A 19,477-nucleotide genomic window follows, 5' to 3' on the forward strand; every position below is an offset into this window, starting at 1 on the left:
CTAGTCAAGAATGGACCCAACGAATGCTTACAAACCCAAATTTAACGGTTTGTTAGGAGTAGTTAGTTTTTGTTGACATTTCAACTTGTTCAAACAGTGACTCATCTTCATTTCCCTCCTTTTCTTCCCTCCTTCCCACTTCGCTACTCTGACAGTGACCCTCTTACCATTCAGTCTCCACTCTCCAAACGCCATGTTCCGTTTCCCCCCCGGCCTCCTCTACCGCCGCTTTCACCGTCGCAAACTCTCCACCTCCCCCTCGCGTCCTCCCTCCCTCCCTCTATCCCACCCGATATACCTCATTTGGGGCTCCAATACCGGCGTCGGCAAAACCCTAGTCTCCGCTGGCATCGCTGCCGCTTCCCTCCTCTCCTCCGCTAACACTTCCTTCCAATTCCATTACCTCAAGCCCCTCCAAACCGGCTTCCCCGCCGACTCAGACTCCCGCTTCGTCCTCAACAAGCTCCGCCAACTCTCCCTCCTTTGCAACCCTAGCGTCCATCTCTCCGCCTCGCACCGTGTTCTCAACGTCTCCCCCGCCGTACTGGAGACAAATCCGCTCGTCGGAGAGGAAGGACGTGGCCCCTCGGAGCTGCATTGCAAGACTCTGTACGCGTGGGAAGAGGCCGTGTCGCCACACTTGGCCGCGGAGAGGGAGGGTTTAGCTGTAAAAGACTCGGTTGTGTTGGAAACTCTGGGCGAGTGTTTCGAGGAGGTAGTGGAACGCGGGGCTGGTAGGGAGAGATCGGATGTTCTGTGCGTGGTGGAGACAGCTGGTGGAGTTGCCAGTCCAGGTCCTTCTGGGACGCTTCAATGTGACTTGTATAGGTGCGTGGTTTAATCTTGAGAAAGTCCTGTGCGGATTCAATTTTCAGGGTAAATTTTATTTACCACCAGTGCTTTAGCAGGTTGATTATTGCACACGTTTATATAAATAAAATTCATAATTAATAAATATTTTGAAGAGTTTAATGGTTATACACTCAGTGTACAGTGATAACTGTTAATCAAATTTTAGATGGTTAAAACTAAATATTTGTAGGAAGTGTGTGGTGGAGGCCTAATAAACCTTAGAAAGTGAATTTTAAGCCTAACTCAATTTCATAATATTAGTTTAATAAGGTGAGATTTACACCATCTATATAGTTTCGGTATATCTCTAGTCAATGTGAGGTCCAACATAGTCCCTCACATAGAAGACATCTAGTGTGGGAATAGAAGGGTCCCAATAGTGGATCACTGGATAGATACAACAAATTTCTCCAAAATAGGTTTTGATACGTTGAAATATCATTTTAGAAAGAGGACTTTAAATTGTTTTTGTAAGGTTAGGTTATATTAGATTTAAAGTGCACTTTCTAAGAAAAACTGTTTTAGAAGTAAAGATAAAAGGTGGTTTAGTATATAATAACTGGATTGTTAAGATGATTTAGTATATAATAAACAAAAATAAAAAGATATTAGCTCGAGATGGTTGAGAGAGATTCTTTTAGTTACTTGTGGAGATAGTGTGGAAATACTATTTCAAAGAGAAAAAAAAAGCTATGGATAGTTTTGGACTCTGAGACTAGAGAAAATGGGAGTCTTGTCATCCAAGTTTTGTATTCTAATTTATATGAGTAGATGTGTATCCAAGTGGCTCAGATTCTGTTAGGTTTGGTAATTACAATTGCAGTTTAAGGTCGCATTTAATTTTAATAACAATTCATGCACTGTTTGATCCTTGCTACTACTCTTTGTAGGAGCTTAGTCACACGAATTCTATGGATAACTTTTAAAGCTTAATTATTTAGGCAAATGGAAGTAAATATGTTGTATGCATTGTTAGGTTAGATATATGTGTCTGTGTGTGTGTATACCGTTCTTATTTATCTTTTGGTTAAATATGTTTGTTCTTTCATTTCCTGTCAGGCCATTCCGTATTCCTGCAGTTCTTGTTGGTGATGGGCGACTTGGAGGTATTTCTGCAACAATCTCAGCTTATGAAAGCTTGACTCTTCGAGGTTATGATGTTGTTGCTGTTGCTTTTGAAGATCACGGTCTTCTAAATGAGGGTCCACTGATGTCTTATATGCGAAACAAGTAAGCCTGATCATTTTAATTACATTCCCTTTCTATTGTAACTCGAAAATCAGAGAATTTTGTGCTCTTCATCTTTCCCAGCTTGTTTTTGCAAAACTGAAAAATTTAGATTGAGAAGGTTAAGCACTGAGCAGTGAGCACTCAATCTCGATTTTTAAAAACATTTTTTTAAGCATTAATTTCTTATTGAGCAGACTAGTCTTCAACAAAGGTAAAGCAATGTATTGGAAATTAGTTAAACAAATCAGTCTCTACAAGAAAGGAAATGGATGTAATTTAGTTGGTTAAACAAGAAAATGGTTAGGGTTTTTTGGTGAATGCATTAATGGCCTCAAGCATGCTGAATGGTTTCAGCCTTCTATATTTAACTTTAGCTCATTTGTGGTAGGTATTAAACGAGCACCACTAAAATATTGTTTGGACAATTTACACAACTTTACCAATGGGTAGAACATTAGAATGTATTTTCAGAAGAATTAACTTAAACTGCATGTGTTTCTTGAATAATGATGGTGGTCATAATTTGGTAAAATCAATATTCAGTTATATTTCAGAATAATATTCTTTACAAAAGTAACAACCTATCACCTGCCCCAATGTTGGGTTGAGGCTCTCGAGTTCTAATACAGAATCATTCTGCCAATAGGTCGCCAAATATGGGTTTGAAACTGGAATTCTATATTGAGCTTTATAGAAAGGCCAGCCCACCATCTAAATTTTATTTGCATAGTCCTTGATAGTTGCATTTACTATTTAACTTAATCAGTTATTTTTTTTTATTGATTTTTCTGCCATGTTGCGGTATTATTGTTGCTCTATCTGCTTATATACAACTGTTGTCTTCTTCATTCAGGGTCCCTGTCCTAGTGCTACCACCCATTCCAAGAGATCTATCAAATGACTTGATTGAATGGTTTGAAAATTCTCATCATATATTTAGTAATCTTAAGGAAATAATGCTATCAGCTTATTTTGAGAGAATTAAAAAGCTTCAAGACATGCCAAAAGAAGCAATGGATATCATCTGGTGGCCTTTCACTCAACACCAACTTGTTCCTGATGGAGGGGTCACAGTAATTGATTCACGCTGTGGTGAGAACTTTTCTATCTTCAAGGTTTGTTTCTGTGAAAATCTTTATTTATATTATTAATTTTTTGATTTGTTAAGTTTTGCAATACAAACTTTAGTGGGTTGATGCACTGTGTTGAGCTTAACTTACTGCATCTAGATCTGTTTGGATAAACTTCTTCATGAATAATTGTAAGAAAAAAAATATAAGAAGGAAACGTGAACTAAGTTTATATAAACTAAAATTAGCTTATACATGTGGAAAACAAATTAACTTGTGATGCATAAGCTTATTTTAGCTTATAGAAAAACTTATTTCATTTTTTTTTTCTTCTCTTATAAGTGTTTTTAGAAAAACTTATCCAAACAACCTTAGTGCTTATTTTGGAATAATTTTTTGGGACTACTTTTTTTTTTTTCATATTGATGATACCTAGATTTGACATCACATTATTTTTTTGCAAGGTTCAGAAGACAGAAGTCATAGCACCACAATTTGATGCATGTGCTAGTTGGTGGACTCAAGGACCTGATGCTATAATGCAGGTCATTCTCATAACTTTTTTAAGTTATTAATTCTGTTAATCAAACTAGTAATAATCAAATGCATATCCCAGGGACANCACTACATTTACTTACATATCCTATTCTTCCCAGCCGGGCGACTGGGGATGCCATGGTCAGCCACAAAAGTTTTAATTCTTTTTCTTAAATTTTGTATGTAAAAGTACTTTTTNNCACCCTATTGGTCACCCTTCTAAAACAATTCTGCCTCTGACACTGTTCTTCCTGTCTTTTACTGTTGAATATGTATGCTTATGAAAAAATGTTATCTCAATGTTTTGGAATTCTAATTCCTCAAGGCTCTGGACTTTGCATAGTCAATTCGAAACCCAAATAAAAAGCAGACTTGAATAACTTTTAGGTTTAATGAATCTTCATGACATGGAGCTACTATACAATTTAGCATATTGTTATTTGATACCAATCGTGTTTGGCATATTTAAACTTGGACGCCCCTTCAAGCTATCATACCTAGTTTTGCTTTAATGCCATCTTTCCATTTAGGTGATTTCAGGCTGAGCTTGCTAGGGAAATGGGGTATACTGCTGCTAGATTTGGGCATGTAATGTTCCCTGAGAATGTTCATGAGCCAGTCTTAAATTGTGCTGAGCTCTTGCTTCAAGGCGTGGGGAAAGGTTAGTATGTCCTTTTATTAATTTCNCATTATATGCACNTGTGTATTAAACTATCGAAATTCTACATCGACAAGAAATATGATCAATGCAGTTCTTATAAGGCCAGAGTTGGCCTCATTTTAAAATCTGGTTTTATGTGGTTAAATTAAACCCTNATCCCAAACTCTAATATAGTATCAAAGTCTATTTGTTATTGGGAAACCTATATTTGTTTTGTTTATGCTCTAGATGAATACTACTAGCCGTGAAGGGGTATTGTTATTGGACTGCTTGTATTTATCCACACTTGAAATGTCCAGTTCTGTTCTGGGTGAGTGGTCATGTTAGGATCTCACATTGACTAGAGTCTAGATTTGACCAATGTTAGCCTTATAAGGCTTGAGCAATTCTTTATTTAAAAGTTAGTTTTATTGGATTGAGTTAGGACTTAAGCCTAAATTCTGATAAAAACTAATAAAAATTGCCTACGGGCTATTTGTAGTATTGTATTTAACATATCTGAATTCTAATAGTGCTATTTGATACTTTAGTTAAAAATATACGTTTCAGTTTGATAACACTGATATTTAGAAATGTTTGCCAATGATCATTGTTATCCACTGATAAGCAGCTTTCAGTTCTCTGTACAGTTGCTGACTCATTTGTCGTGCAGGCTGGGCTTCACGAGCATATTTTTCGGACAATGGATCTACAGCAATTGAAATAGCTCTCAAGATGGCATTTCGTAAATTTTCTGTTGATCATGGGCTTATTGTGGATTGTCATGAGGATACCACAAATGAAAGGCCCACTGAGCTAATGGTTAGCACCCAAGTCCTTTTAATCAATCTGTGATATTCTTTTTCTCTTTGTGTATAATGTTCAATTTTGACTTATGAAGAATGAATTCTGTAAAACTAATGCTATAATTTGCTGTTCAAAGTAGAAAGGCTGGAGTGGGTGGGGGCATATTGGCAATTAATATCAGTCAAATTTTTTTTATTCTTGGGGAAAGCAAACCAACTGTTAGAAAGCAAAAACCACAATGTTGTCAGGACTGTTTCAATTTTTATTGAATATTTTGTATTGTATGCACGAAGTGTCAAAAGTTTGGACAATACAGCTAGGATATGCAACATACCTAGCAATTTTTATTATGCATTTTTCTATAAGTACTTTGAGTAAAAAGTCTTGTTTTCAAAATTTTACCGCATTCCCTCTGTGTTTTCAAAATCTTGTTTTATGTGTTTCCTTTTTGGACGAGGATAATATGCATTGATTTTCTTTATTATTATTTTATGGAAGATGCAAAAAGAACATTTGTATTTCAGGAACAGCTAACTGTTCAAGTTGTTGATTAAGTTATTTTTCACCACTTTTCCTACGTTATTAATTAGTCAAGTGGTTATTTATTCCTAAACTATAAATCTTAGAATTCGTTTTCTGTAACAGGGTTCTGCTAACAAACATCCTAAAGGCATTGGTTAAGGAATTAAACAAATAGAAAGTCATGCTAGTAACACTTTCCATGAATAATTTTCCACTTTTGATTCCTTAACCAATCCCGCAATGTCACTTGATAGAATTTAAACTTTATTTTTCATGTAGTTTTTGTGTATTTTTACTTTCTTCAGACATTTAAAATATTTAATCCTTTTTATTTAATTGCATTTCTTCTTTTGAAATTTACATGTAACTTAATACTTGTGGATTTCATTATTTCAGGTCCTTGCACTTCAGAGATCTTACCATGGTGATACACTGGGTGCCATGGAAGCACAGGCACCATCTTCTTATACAGGCTTCCTTCAGCAACCATGGTTATAGAAATTTCCCTCTAGTGCATACTTATGAAATTGAATCTGTTATGTGGGACTTCCCAAAAGAATTTTGGTGACTTGTTTAATTTTTTGAATAATGTAGTTTAGCAATATATTGCAATCAAAGTAATACGCCATAGATATGTTCTAAAAGTGCTCCCATTCAATTGGTAAGATTTGAATTGGGATTTAGCCGACACGAGAGGTTATAATCTCTCCATGTAAAACATTATAACAAAAAGGTGTTGGAAGATAGACAAAGAATAGACAAAACAGTTTTGGTTTGTGAGTTTCTGTTCAGCATAAGTCAGATTAGTAGTTTTATTTTATTTTAAAAAACATATTCTTCATGCATAGTATACTTTTGTTATTGTAAGAAGCAATGTTCTATTTTGTTCGTGTGTTTTGATAGTTTAATAGCTTGATGTTGTTCGTCTTTGTTTTTTGGAGCCTATTTTCCATATTACTGTCTGGGAATTGATATTAGTTTACTAACCTATATAAATACTCATGACACCCGTCTAAGTTTGAATTCAGTTTCACAGGTACACTGGAAGAGGTCTTTTTCTGGATCCTCCTTCTGTGTTTATGCACAACAATACATGGAATATTTCCATACCTGAAGGGTATAATTGGGAGAGTTTGAAAGGTGAAAGTATCGGTAAGTTCAAAATTTCCAACTTCAATTCTTTTATTGGTCACTGTTTAGAATATAATTGTTTTACTTGTTGGTCCTTTGACAGCCTTCTCCTCACGCGATGAAGTATTTCACAAGGGCAGGGATAAGTCCGAGCTTGCTACAATTTATTCATCTTATATATCAGAAGTATTATCTCGATTTAAAGGGTCAAAAAATGTTGGAGCCTTGATAATAGAACCAGGCAAGATATCTGAGATTTTTCTTTAGCAGATTATAGTTCCATTTTATTTTTACTACCTTCTCCTGTACCCAATAAAGTAATTATGTTGATCATATATTTGTCCGGTAAATGATATTTAGAAGAAAAAAATTTCTTACTTTAGACACTTCAAGATGATAATACATCAAACTGTATATCTAAATTATGCCCACAGTAGGACAATTACCTATGTGCAGTGTGAATGAAATACTGCATTTTAGTGGTTCTTGGTCTTTCACACAAAAGCTTATTTTTCTAGGTTCCTATATCTTTCTAAAATTGTTTGTGGCCCTCTAGAAATTTTAATTTAACTTATTTTAACCTTTTTTTAATATTGATCATCTAATCTGGGGCCTGAACTGTTATTTAGTTATACAAGGCGCTGGTGGAATGCACATGGTTGATCCACTTTTTCAGCGTGTGCTTGTTAATGAGTGTCGGAGTAGAAAAATTCCAGTGATCTTTGATGAGGTTTTTACTGGTTTTTGGCGTTTGGGAGTGGAGGTGATTCCTCTCAATGAATGCTATTCTCTTATTTTCAAAATTGTATTTCATATTCTTCATTAGTTCACTTGTTTGATTAGCAGTTTATATTTTTTCCCTCAGACTGCAGCGGAGCTAATCCATTGTGTACCAGATATAGCCTGCTTTGGGAAGCTGTTGACTGGCGGAATTATACCATTGGCTGTCACCTTGGCAACAAATGCTGTTTTTGATTCATTTATTGGAGACTCAAAGGTATTGTCAGTTTTTTTGGAAGACTTTCTTTTATGGGTTGGGTAGACTAGCAATCTGAAATTGCTGTTTTATTTGGTTTTAGTACGGATGGAATGGATTGATTATCATATTGATATTACTTACAAGTTTTATAAGCTAGGCACTAGTGGGAAGTCCCTTACTCTTTCTAATAAAATGCCTAGTTCCTATTAGTCTGCCCATAATTTTTTGTCCTACTGGTATTGTGTTCTTACGAACCAAAGTTCATGGATAGTATTTTGATGACATAATACAATTTTACTCTTGCTTTGGTTAGCTCAAGGCCCTTTTGCATGGACATTCTTACTCTGCACATGCTATGGGCTGCGCTGCTGCTGTTAAGTCAATCCAATGGTTTAAAGACCCTTGTTCCAACCCCAATATCACTTGTGAAGGAAGATTACTAAGGGAGGTATGATTACTTTGATTTTTCCCCCCAGAACTTATTATATTTGCTTCTTGCTCCACGTAATAAAAAAACGAAAAAAAAAACGTATATTTAATTGTAATATTTTCAAGGGTATATGTCTGTGAGCGAAATACACAAATCGTATTCCTAATGCATTTCTTGTGATCTAAAGAAAACAAGGATATGTTGTTGACTTGTTATTATTGTCTATCATGTATTTCTGCATTTGTGTGAGTGCGTCCATGTTTTTGTTAATTATAGAATCGAGAAAACAAATAAACGAGTGATATGCTAATCTTATCAAGACTGGAGGAACATATAAGTAAACAAAATAAATTGAAACAATCCAGCATTTAAATGAAAAAGACATGCTAATCGTAATTAGGAGTGACAAAACAGCCGAGCCGTCCTTCTTGTATCACCCTGCCATTGTCCTCCAAAAATGGCCAGGACCGGACTTAGAGCCTTGGTCTGCTCACCAGTTTTTTAAGTTTTATTAGTTTTCATATTTTAGTTTCAATGGACATTTGACTTGGTTTTTGCAATAATTATGGGACTTGGCCAAATTAACGTTGGAAGTTATCATATTAAATTCTTCATGGCTACCGGCTTCCTTAATAAAGCTATTGTTCATTATAGATTAATGTTTAATGTTCATTTGATCAAACATTTATTGTGCATTTGCAGTTATGGGATGATAAAATGGTTCGCCGGATTTCATCACACCCTGCAATTCAAAGAGTAGTGACTTTGGGAACATTGTGTGCTTTGGAATTAAAAGCAGAAGGCACCAGTGCCGGGTATAAATTTTTCAACTTCATCCTTTCCCCTTTTTAATATTTTTGTGCACCTCATGTTCTAGAATTCCTTTGTTCGAAAAGCTTAATGAGCATCATATATGTGTCATACAAAAGTTGGTATGTTTCGGATGAAGTTGCAAGTGGTATCTGAAAGTGTAGATTCTGCTTTTCTACCACTGTAGTTTTGGTAGCTATGACATTGACTTGCCCCAAAATATTATTACAGGAGGCAAAAAGAAGTTCACAAAAAAAATGGGTTTGATTTTAACGTGTATAGATAGTCAAAATGTCTTGGTGCTAAGATATGGCAGACTTAACGTGGGCTGTGAACTACAGTCCATTGTGTTTATAGTAATTGGTCATCCATCCTTCTGTTACCTGTAGTTTCTTATTTTCAAGTTATTGTTTTGTTACGAAAACTTGTAACTTTTTATTCGTAAAATATACAAATAAATCATTAATTTTGAGCACTTACCTAATTAGAGAGAAGGAAACAACGTGCATTTGATTCTTCACGAGGTTTTCTTCTAAATAAAGTTTTACACAGGTATGGATCGTTATATGCAAGACCATTACTTGAGAAGCTTAGGGAAGATGGTATATACATGAGGCCTCTCGGTAACGTCATTTATCTCTTGTGTGGACCCTGCACATCTCCAGAAGTTTGCAATCAATTGCTGGCCAAACTTCACCGGCAGCTTGACGAATTTGACGGATATAAGAATTGAGGATAATGAGTTGCCAAACGGACAAGTCTAAGCTTCCTGCTACGAAGTTTAGGTAAGTTTATTCCTGTTTGGGGACGGGGAAGTTAACGAACACTAACACAAGCAGAGACGGGGTAAGAGTTGCAATTGGCTTCGTTTTTCAATTTTCAGTTGTATTTTATTTATGAATACAAAAATACCATCTTCTTATCAACTCCCCTCTTATTTCTACGACCTTATGAATAAAATGGTTAAGGTCAGTCATGGGGAGATCTGAATTGAAAAGGTTCCTCAATTCCAGATTTTTTCTTTCAAAACAAATAAATACTTTCTGGTATTATTTTGGACTAAAGAAATATAAGTAGGTATCTTTTTGTTTGCAAGAATAACCATGACGCGTCTAATGATAAGATAGTTTCCATCCCAAATAGATTTTCGCACCGTGTTTTATCATCGGATAATTATTACCAGCAAAAGTAATAATGACGGTTTTCAAATTTCGTAATCAGGGGGACTATTTTCCAAAACTGATGTCAATATAGGCCCAGATCCTTATAATTAGAGCATCAATAAATTGATGGAGTTTTATTTTTTTTTGACATTATATTCTAAACATCATGTGTGATGTGTAGTTTACCTCTCAATTGATATTCATTTTTAGAGCAGATAGATGATTTTATTTTACGAAGTTTTTAACAATTGATTTTAGATTAAAAGAGAAACTTGATTTTTTGTTTGTTGTTATGTTTGTCTACAAGTATTCATGAAAAATTATTCAAGTAACATCTAATTATTTAATAAAATTACCTTTTTAGAAAAGCAAATAAGCATCCAATAGTATATCGAAAATAGGAACAACATGGGAATTAATTGTTTACTTATTGAAATAGGTTTCACAATCTTGCTGGAGTTGGCAAACTCACATTGACTTCCAGTCAACAGCTTTCAAACTGGCCAGCTCACTTTTCTTATCATTTCCTTTTTAATTGCAATAAACCTAAATATGTTGACTAATCTTGTTTCTCACCTCTCAATTTAGGATTTGAAATTTATTAATAAGGATTCATTAATTGCAAAACCAAAGTCTCTCAATTTATCTGTATAACCGAATCCTTTGCTGGTGGTGACACTATCAGCGTGTTAATGAATTATTAAATTATTGTATCCTTACAGTGCAAAAAATCCATATTCTCTTGTGCTCCCCGCCAGCCGCGTGTTTATCGTTTCAGTTTCAATAACAAAAAGTCAAAGTTTTAATCTGACACGAATTAAAAAGCTTTCATTAAAATACCATATAAAGGCTTTCGAATCATTTTTTTAATCACTATCTTGAGCACACTAACTAGTAACATTATAATTTAGATAATGAAACTAGTACTTTTAGTCAAATTTATTTCCACCTCTTATATTTTTTTCATTGATAAATATATCTTTTGACTTAAAAATATGTAATTTTATACACACACACATGATATTTATGGACTAATTTTTATTCCTATAATTTATAAAGTTGAAAGGCAACTTAAGAGATGAGTTTCGGATAATTGTGACAATTAAATTATTTAAATAATAATGATTTTTACAACTTTGTTGAGAAGATTTTAACAGTTATATATATATATTTCTAAATTTACGTTGACTTCTTTAATTAATTTTTTTTCCTTTTTTTATAAAATGTATAAACTATTTTATAAACACTTTTATTCCAAAACAAATGAAGTTAGTGAAAATATGTCAAACGTGCCATAAATTTAGATATTTTCTAGAAGGATTAAAATTTATCAATTAAAAATATAGAAAATAGAAAAAATATGATATTTTTTCATTAAAATATAGTTCAAATGCTATGACAAATATGGTTCAAAGGCATTAATTTAATAATTAGTCATTTTTATTAAAATAATAGTAAAAACATATGATATTTGAACTCCTTAATACACTTAGATGTTGCGTTGTTGTGGCATGCCGTTAACCACAACAAAAGGAGTGATGATGTTAGGTGTTGGTCAGGCAGTGACGTGATCGGAGAGTACACGCTGTATACAGTGACGCAGCAATTGCCCTTTTCCTCTTTTTTCTAATCTCATCACCAAACACACGGTCACGATTGAACCTTTTGTTTTCCCTTAAACGACAAGGGTCGTCTTACATAAATAACTACGAGCAATAAAAACACACAAACATGGTACTGTCTCAAACTTAACAATTCTACTAAAATCCTCGCAAAGAAAGGACAACGTTATTAAATAAAGCATCCGGATCATCATAACCGTCAAATAGTAAGGAACATTGTTCCGCAAAGTAGGCGATTAATTCTCTCTCTCTCTCTCTAGTTGAAAGTCGCCAGAGTAGACCGTAACTATGCGAATGAACTGACACTGTTGGACTTGCAACTAAGGCCAAACCAAAGCTAGTTTCGTGTAATTCATTCTCTCTTTCTCTCTCACCAAACACTCTCAACTTTTCTCTCTCAGGTACTGAAACCTTAGTTTTCTTGTTTTATTTTTCACTCTGCTATATATCTCTTATTCAATTTTTCAGCTCAAAGAACCAATTACGTTTTCTCTCACTCCAGTGTGTTCTATTCGTTTTCATCTGTTCTTCGAAAATTCGCTGGTAGAGGTTGATATTTGAGGTACACACATGTGCAATTTGTTGGTGTTTCATGGAATTCGAGCTCAATTTGTTTCGTTGTTGTGTTCGAGATCTGTTGCGAGTTTCTTCTTTTTTGGGTGCTGTAGCATCTAGGGTTTTGCTGGTTGTTAATTTTTTAGAGTAGATGATAGCGATGACTTTTTTTGGTTTTGGAGTGTTTTGTAGTTTGGGTGATTTAGGCTATTGTTGGAGGAAAGAGTGTAAATGCAGAAGCCATCTACCGACGCAATTAGTATGGGAAAAAGGAGCCTGGAGGGTGGAGAAGATGATCAGCCTGAACGAAAGAGGCCTGCTCTCGCCAGGTAAATTAATTGCTCATTGATTTCATTCGTGTGCTTCCTTGAATTCCTATGTAAACCACCTTATAAGTTTGGGGATGGGGGATTTTAATTCTGACTTGGTCATATTTTTGGGGGGCGGGTGAGTGCTTGTACTAATTAAAAATGTAAGGCGTTTTAGTACTGATTCCCAGTTGGAAGCAAGTGAAAGGAATGTCGATGTCACTCTAATCGTACTATTACTTCGGAAGATATTTTTCATGTTGGCTAATTATGTCACACTATTCCTAATTTTCTACCCGTAACTTAATTTTGCTACTCGAGTTGGATGCTTGTGGATATTTCTTAAAGTGCTGTTGTAATTGAACGTTTTGTCATCAACTGTCGTTTTGGGATGGAATATTACTCGTTACCAGTGTTTGAGACAGCTCGGTTTCTTTTTTTCATTATAGTGGCTCATGCGAAAATTTTCTTCTTAATGTGATTCCATTTTGAGTATCATTGTCTCATATATTTAAAAGATTCTTTCTGAAATTTCCAAATCATCCTAGTGGTCAAAACAGTTATTTGAATGGCCAAGCCACTAAGGTTTAAACAGTTAGTTAATTTGTTTTTATGCTTTCGGTTTTTTTCTACCCTTTTTCTGTCAGAAGGAATCCTTAATATTTGATTGTGTATCTCGGAATTTTTCTTCACTAAAATTCTTTCTTTTTTATTCAAAATTCTCTTGTAAAAGGTTTTGACATGAAAAATAGTCAATATTGTGACTTCTGAGATTGTATAAATTTTCTTATGGTCAATAAAATGTATATTCAACTCTTCAAAAACTGTTGAAACTTGCTTCCTTGGCAGTGGAGATTCTTGGCTTGATAATTTGAAGGAATAAGTGGGAAGTATCTCTCACTGCACAATCTACACTCGTTCTCTACAGAAATTTCCTCACTTTTTGCTTATCTTCCATGTTTTCAATTGTTTGTGTTTTTGTTTGCTCAAATGCACACTCAAAGCTTTTAGGGACTTAAGACGAGATGATTAAACGGGTATTCAAGTAAATCAAAATATGTGTGTGTGTGCGCCCGCACGCTTATAAGCTAAAATAGTTGTATGTTTATACAAACTTATCTTTGAAGCAAAACAAGATTTTGTTAATCATAATTCATATGCTACATTTTTGTAATTTATATCATATTTTTTGTTAGTTTCCTATAATTAGTTGTTATATATATGCAGTGTAATTGTTGAAGCTCTTAAGGTGGACAGTTTGCAGAAGCTTTGCTCATCTTTAGAGCCTATTCTACGTAGAGTTGTAAGACAGTTGGCTTCATACTACTTTCTCACCCTAATTTTTGTTATATACTTTTCTTTTTGATATGTTTATTGTTTGGTTGGGGGCACAGTGGCTATGCGTTCTACAAAGTTATTTTTCCTTTTACTCCAACTAGAAGCCATTTTGTACACATTACAGCTATTCTTAAAATTCGTGTCATCTGTTATGCTTTTTGAGAATGGAGTATTTTTACTTGACTGTGGACATGCTTCTACCCATTAGTAAAATGTCTTATTCTTTAATGAAAGGATTAAAATGTATACTATTCTTGCTTGCCTAAGAAGACCTATTGCTCGTCATAGTAGTGTACTACAGTGGTGTAGCAGATCGGAGGGGTCTGAGCTGCTATGGCATTTAACTACTGGAGTAGTAGTTTTCAACAGCAGTCATATCAAAATTAGAAGAGAATAAGTTGTCTTATTCAGTCTCATTACATTACATACATTTGGTATATATACATACATTGATTGGATAATTTAGGAAACTAGCACAGCCTGTTCTAGGAAATAACTCCCTGGGATTTGGGAATATGCTAGTAATAAAACCATGACACTGCCAATATACAAAATTAAAACCAATAGGAATAAAATCTGAAACTTCCTAAAATATCTTGACAGAATAAAATCTAAAACTTCCTAAAATATCTCAACAAGTCATTGTGGCAAAACTATTACCTTTTTTGGGTGCTAGCAGTGTTACAGTAATATAGGCTTCAATAATTCATTTTTACCCTTCAAACAACTCTGTTTAGGGCTTTACGGTATAATTGTGGTTTCTCCCCTACTTTCTGATGTATTTTTTTCTTCAGAAACATGACACTTTGAAATCCCTCTTTTTTTGCCATTCCTCAAAAGGTCACCTCCGTTTTGATTTATGTTCCTTACTATAAAGATCAATAACTATGTTTTTTACAGAATGACAATATATAGTATACCGCACAAACATTTGATTTCAGTGTTCCATCTTTATTCTTCTTTTTTTGGTATGCCATATTAGTTCGATCGTATGTGTTTGGCTCATGATTGAAAAATTTGACAACTTTGTATTCATAGAAGAAATTATACTGTTAAGATTTATTTTGTTTTACCTATAAGTTTCTGCATTTGGTTCTTGATTCAGTAATGCTGATGTGATCAGGTTAGTGAAGAGGTGGAGCGTGCTTTGGCAAAGTTAGGTCCTGCAAGAATTGGTGGAAGGTATAAGAAATTCACAATAAATTTTGGAAATTAATTTGAACATGTTGTAGTTTTCATTATATCCCTTGAATTATAACTATAATCAGATAATGTGGAAATAATAATTATCATTTCATTGTTCACTTTTTAGTTTTGAGGCATTCTTTTTAGCATATTTGGGTTTCTCAGTATAAATTGGGTGCTTTTTATGTAACAATTTTCTTGGCTTTGGGTGAAAAAGATATGCTCTCTGGAACTTATCTTGTGACAGATGACTGCATTCCATAATACTGGTGTTGGTATGTCATAAGAAAGAACATGGCTGTGTATATGATTAAACTCATTTCAGAAGGATTTTTTTCTTCTGGCTAGTGTCTTAAAAAATAAGGAAGATTGTTTTGTTTTTTGTTTATGTAGGATGACTAATGAGTGGAAAAGAAAAGAAAATGTCAGAGGATTAAGAATTCTCTCAAAGGAAACCAAATAAATATAAAACTATGAAAGTAAACTTATCTCAAGATATGATGTGGCAGGGAGTATGTAGCTAAAGATTCTAGTGTTAAACTCTAATAAAATACTCTTCACTTTATCTTCCTTAGGTTTTAGGACCCAATTCTAAGGTATGGGGTTTGTGTTCCACATTTGAAGTATGAGATTCTATTGTATGGTTTATATCCAGCTACAATGACTGGCTTTTACGTTGTGGTTCTTTCATTGACTCCTAGTTGTAGTAAGCATTTTGAGTAATCAAGGTACTGACGTGAACTATCGTGATTTAAAATTCAGAGGTAAAGCCTCTTTCTTGGGCAGAAAATAGAAATATAGTTAACTGGCTAAATTAGGTTCTTGCGTGTAGGCATTAATTTGCAAACAGTATGTGAATTGAGTTACTGACCAAGTTTCTTAACATAAATAATCAATGACTTACATTGCCCCTTGAAGTAGGCAAGTACTTCAAATTGGAGAATGGTTACTGTTGTGTGATATGGTGTTTCTAATCATTAAGTTGCATGATAGTAATGCCATTTTGCCTGTTTTCCCGTTTTAGTGCTGTATTATCTCTATCCTTTCAAATATACGTGTAACAACTTCAATGGCAACATAACATTTGTTATATTTAAATTTTGTACCTCAGTTTGAGTAGTATTTCTTTTAACAGTCTAATTTTCCAGGTCTCCACCTAAAATGATTGAAGGCCCTGAAGGTAGAAACTTGCAGCTGCAATTTAAGTCCCGGCTGTCTCTTCCCCTCTTCACGGGAGGAAAAGTAGAAGGCGAGCGGGGGGCTCCAATACATGTTGTTCTGATTGATGCCAACAGTGGAAGCGTTGTAACATCTGGACCTGAATCCTCTGTTAAGCTTGATGTTGTTGTCCTTGAAGGTGATTTTAACAATGAAGATGATGAAGATTGGACCCAAGAGCATTTTGAAAGCCATGTGGTAAAAGAACGTGAAGGAAAGAGACCTTTATTAACTGGGGACCTGCAAGTAACACTCAAGGAAGGAGTTGGAACATTAGGGGAACTGACCTTTACTGATAATTCAAGTTGGATACGGAGCCGCAAATTCCGCCTTGGCCTGAAGGTTGCCTCAGGCTTTTCTGAGTCCGTACGCATTCGTGAAGCTAAGACAGTGGCTTTTAATGTTAAAGATCATAGAGGAGAATGTACGGTTATGCTTTTGCATCTTTTAGTTTTTCTCTAGCACTAGTGCTCTCCCTTCTACTGTGTAACACCATCTTTTTTATTCAATATTTTGTCCTTTTTCTCAGTATATAAGAAGCACTACCCTCCTGCATTGACTGATGAAGTGTGGAGATTGGAGAAGATAGGCAAGGATGGATCATTTCACAAGAAGCTGAATAATGCAGGAATAGTCACAGTTGAAGACTTTCTTCGGCTCGTGGTTAAAGATCAACAGAAATTGCGGAATGTGAGTTTGGGTTTTGCGTCTTGATCTTTAGGTTAGGTCTTTTTACGGTTTATTTTCTTATATCATTCAACTGTAGATCCTTGGAAGTGGTATGTCAAACAAGATGTGGGAGGCTCTTTTAGAGCATGCAAAAACATGTGTTCTAAGTGGGAAGCTCTATGTTTATTATCCAGAAGATGCAAGAAACGTTGGTGTTATTTTTAACAACATCTATGAGCTGCGTGGCCTTATATCTGGAGAACAATTCTTTTCTGCGGATTCTCTCACTGATACCCAGAAGGTTAGTCTACTGCATGTGTTTCTTCTACTGATATTAATAGGTAGAAAGTTATTACTTTAAGGTTTGATGAGATTTTGTAGTTATGTTATGTGCGATAGTTGGTTGTCCTTCTTCAAAAGTTGAGCATATGATCAGACTTAGCATCAAAAATTTGCTAAGACTCAGAGTTAGCAGTTTTCTTCAAAGTTTCTGTTGGGAGTAGTATAAGCTTATGGTATCTTTAAAATGCTTTTGCAAATCCAGGTTTATGTAGATTCGTTGGTGAAGAAAGCATACGAAAATTGGGAACAGGTTGTAGATTATGATGGCAAATCACTTGTTAATGGCAACCAAAATACCAGTTCTATTGCATCTGAAAATGAACTTCGTGTTGAGCCAATTGATTATGGTAGTGGTATAGATCATCAGCTGCAACTGCCGGGACTTCAAGTGTCCGTTCCTTCTGAACATCAAATGAATTCTGGGATGTCAGTTGGGGGTAAGGATTGCTGTTTCCTTAACTCTCAAATGATATCCTCTTTTTCTGTTCCTAACCCCTCTTCCTTTTCTTTTGAACTGGGGTTGTCATATTCAGTTACTTTCGTGTCTCATGATTTTGAATACAACTTTCAGCGATAATAATTATTCAAATGAGATCTTTTCTATAATTCTGTTAATAAGAAAATTTTGAGGCTGCAACCGTGCAATGATAATCTTGGGATGCAAATGTTTGCTTATTATTCTCTTTTCAGGTTATAACGATAATGTGGTAACACGATATCCAACCCAGTCATTGATTTCAAACTCAAGCTCCCGGAGTCAGTTCGATAGCTCATTATATCTGTCTAATGACCAATTAATTACCAATACTCACCACACCCCAAACACTAGAAACGATCATGGGACAGTTGGGTTAGCTCTAGGACCTCCTCAATCTTCGACGTCAGGGTTCCATGCTGGTAGCTCTTCCATTCAGCCATCTACTCTAAACCCTTTTGATGATTGGTCACACAACAGGGACAAGGGGGTTGATGAATTCTTTTCAGAAGAAGAAATCCGCCTCAGAAGTCACGAAATGTTAGAGAATGAAGATATGCAGCACTTGCTTCGGCTCTTCAGTATGGGAGGCCATGGGTCCATGAGTGCGGAGGATGGCTTTTCATTCCCAACATATATGCCATCTCCCAATATACCAAACTATGATGAGGACCGTTCTCGCCCAGGCAGAGCTGTTGTGGGATGGTTGAAGATCAAGGCAGCAATGAGGTGGGGGTTCTTTATCAGGAAGATAGCAGCTGAGAAGCGGGCACAGATAGAGGAGTTAGATGAATAGGTTCTTTGGACAATGGTTGCAGGCTTAACACTTAGCCTTAAGATCATACTGATATTCTGCAGATTTAGTAGTCTTTATCAGTTGCCAACCAAGTTGTGCAGTCCATGGTGTTAATATTCATTTATGCACCTCTGTATCTGATTTGACCGTACGTCTGTCCCGGTATCTTGTACAGTTTGTTGATGCTTAGGAAAAACCGTGATTGTCATTTGTTTTTCACTTTTATGTTTATGCTCTTGACTTTCTATTGGCTTTGGGTTTTTGGGGATGATGTATTTACGCAATACCTCTCATATTTGAGACGATAACTAAGACTGATCATTGTATATTTTTGAGCAACTTGATTTCTGGTTGTATTATCACAAGTTATTATCTTATTGTGTTGTTGCATTGGGTGCTCCTTTTACTTTAAGTTGACTGGGCATATAGAGATTCTTACAGTATATCCACGGGCATGTATCACCTTAGTTATGCATGTTTATCGTTTCATCCAACCATATCCGTATCCAGTCTTTCTTTGATTCGTTGCACCGGTAGCGGAACAGAGGCTTGGATAACTTTATCCCCACGCCATTAATTTGGCAATGGAAACTATTTCTATAATGTAAAGTATATTTTAATGTAACTTAACAGTTGAAACCAATTTAATTATATCTACTTGGTTACTGGTGATGGTTTATAATTTCATGAAGTTAATTTTGCTTACTTTATATATAAAAATCATTAATATTTCATTTCAATAGAAATTTATATTTGAGATTAATCCAGTCAAACATTCTAATTATGTTAACCATTTCA

At 35.0% G+C, this 19,477-nt stretch overlaps 2 protein-coding genes across 9 annotated transcripts; both read left to right on the plus strand.

Moving 5' to 3' along the window:
• On the plus strand, window positions 1–10,247 carry LOC106769165 (bifunctional dethiobiotin synthetase/7,8-diamino-pelargonic acid aminotransferase, mitochondrial). Of its 2 annotated transcripts, none has more exons than XM_014654667.2 (14): window positions 1–828; window positions 1,912–2,082; window positions 2,936–3,197; window positions 3,617–3,697; window positions 4,230–4,350; window positions 5,003–5,151; window positions 6,055–6,149; window positions 6,695–6,810; window positions 6,893–7,030; window positions 7,419–7,552; window positions 7,655–7,786; window positions 8,082–8,216; window positions 8,901–9,013; window positions 9,561–10,247. In XM_014654667.2, the coding sequence occupies exons 1-14, from the start codon at window positions 194–196 to the stop codon at window positions 9,739–9,741; spliced, it is 2,463 nt and encodes an 820-aa protein (XP_014510153.1). In that variant the 5' UTR covers window positions 1–193; the 3' UTR covers window positions 9,742–10,247. The 2 variants fall into 2 exon arrangements, with proteins under 2 accessions (XP_014510153.1, XP_014510154.1); XM_014654668.2 differs by having other exon boundaries at window positions 2–828; window positions 3,623–3,697; window positions 9,561–10,246.
• Window positions 10,248–12,003: 1,756 nt separating this feature from the next.
• LOC106768551 (calmodulin-binding protein 60 B) lies at window positions 12,004–19,056 on the plus strand. 7 transcript variants are annotated; one of them, XM_022783887.1, is made up of 10 exons: window positions 12,004–12,194; window positions 12,262–12,355; window positions 12,531–12,677; window positions 13,884–13,959; window positions 15,118–15,176; window positions 16,328–16,821; window positions 16,927–17,087; window positions 17,164–17,367; window positions 17,611–17,845; window positions 18,099–19,056. In XM_022783887.1, the coding sequence occupies exons 3-10, from the start codon at window positions 12,580–12,582 to the stop codon at window positions 18,677–18,679; spliced, it is 1,908 nt and encodes a 635-aa protein (XP_022639608.1). In that variant the 5' UTR covers window positions 12,004–12,194; window positions 12,262–12,355; window positions 12,531–12,579; the 3' UTR covers window positions 18,680–19,056. The 7 variants fall into 7 exon arrangements, with proteins under 7 accessions (XP_022639608.1, XP_022639609.1, XP_014509254.1 ...); XM_022783888.1 differs by having other exon boundaries at window positions 12,296–12,355; XM_014653768.2 differs by having other exon boundaries at window positions 12,296–12,355; window positions 12,541–12,677.
• Window positions 19,057–19,477: the final 421 nt, after the last annotated feature.

This window comes from Vigna radiata, chromosome 7 (assembly GCF_000741045.1).
Source record: "Vigna radiata var. radiata cultivar VC1973A chromosome 7, Vradiata_ver6, whole genome shotgun sequence".
In the NCBI taxonomy this organism is placed as follows: domain Eukaryota; kingdom Viridiplantae; phylum Streptophyta; class Magnoliopsida; order Fabales; family Fabaceae; genus Vigna; species Vigna radiata.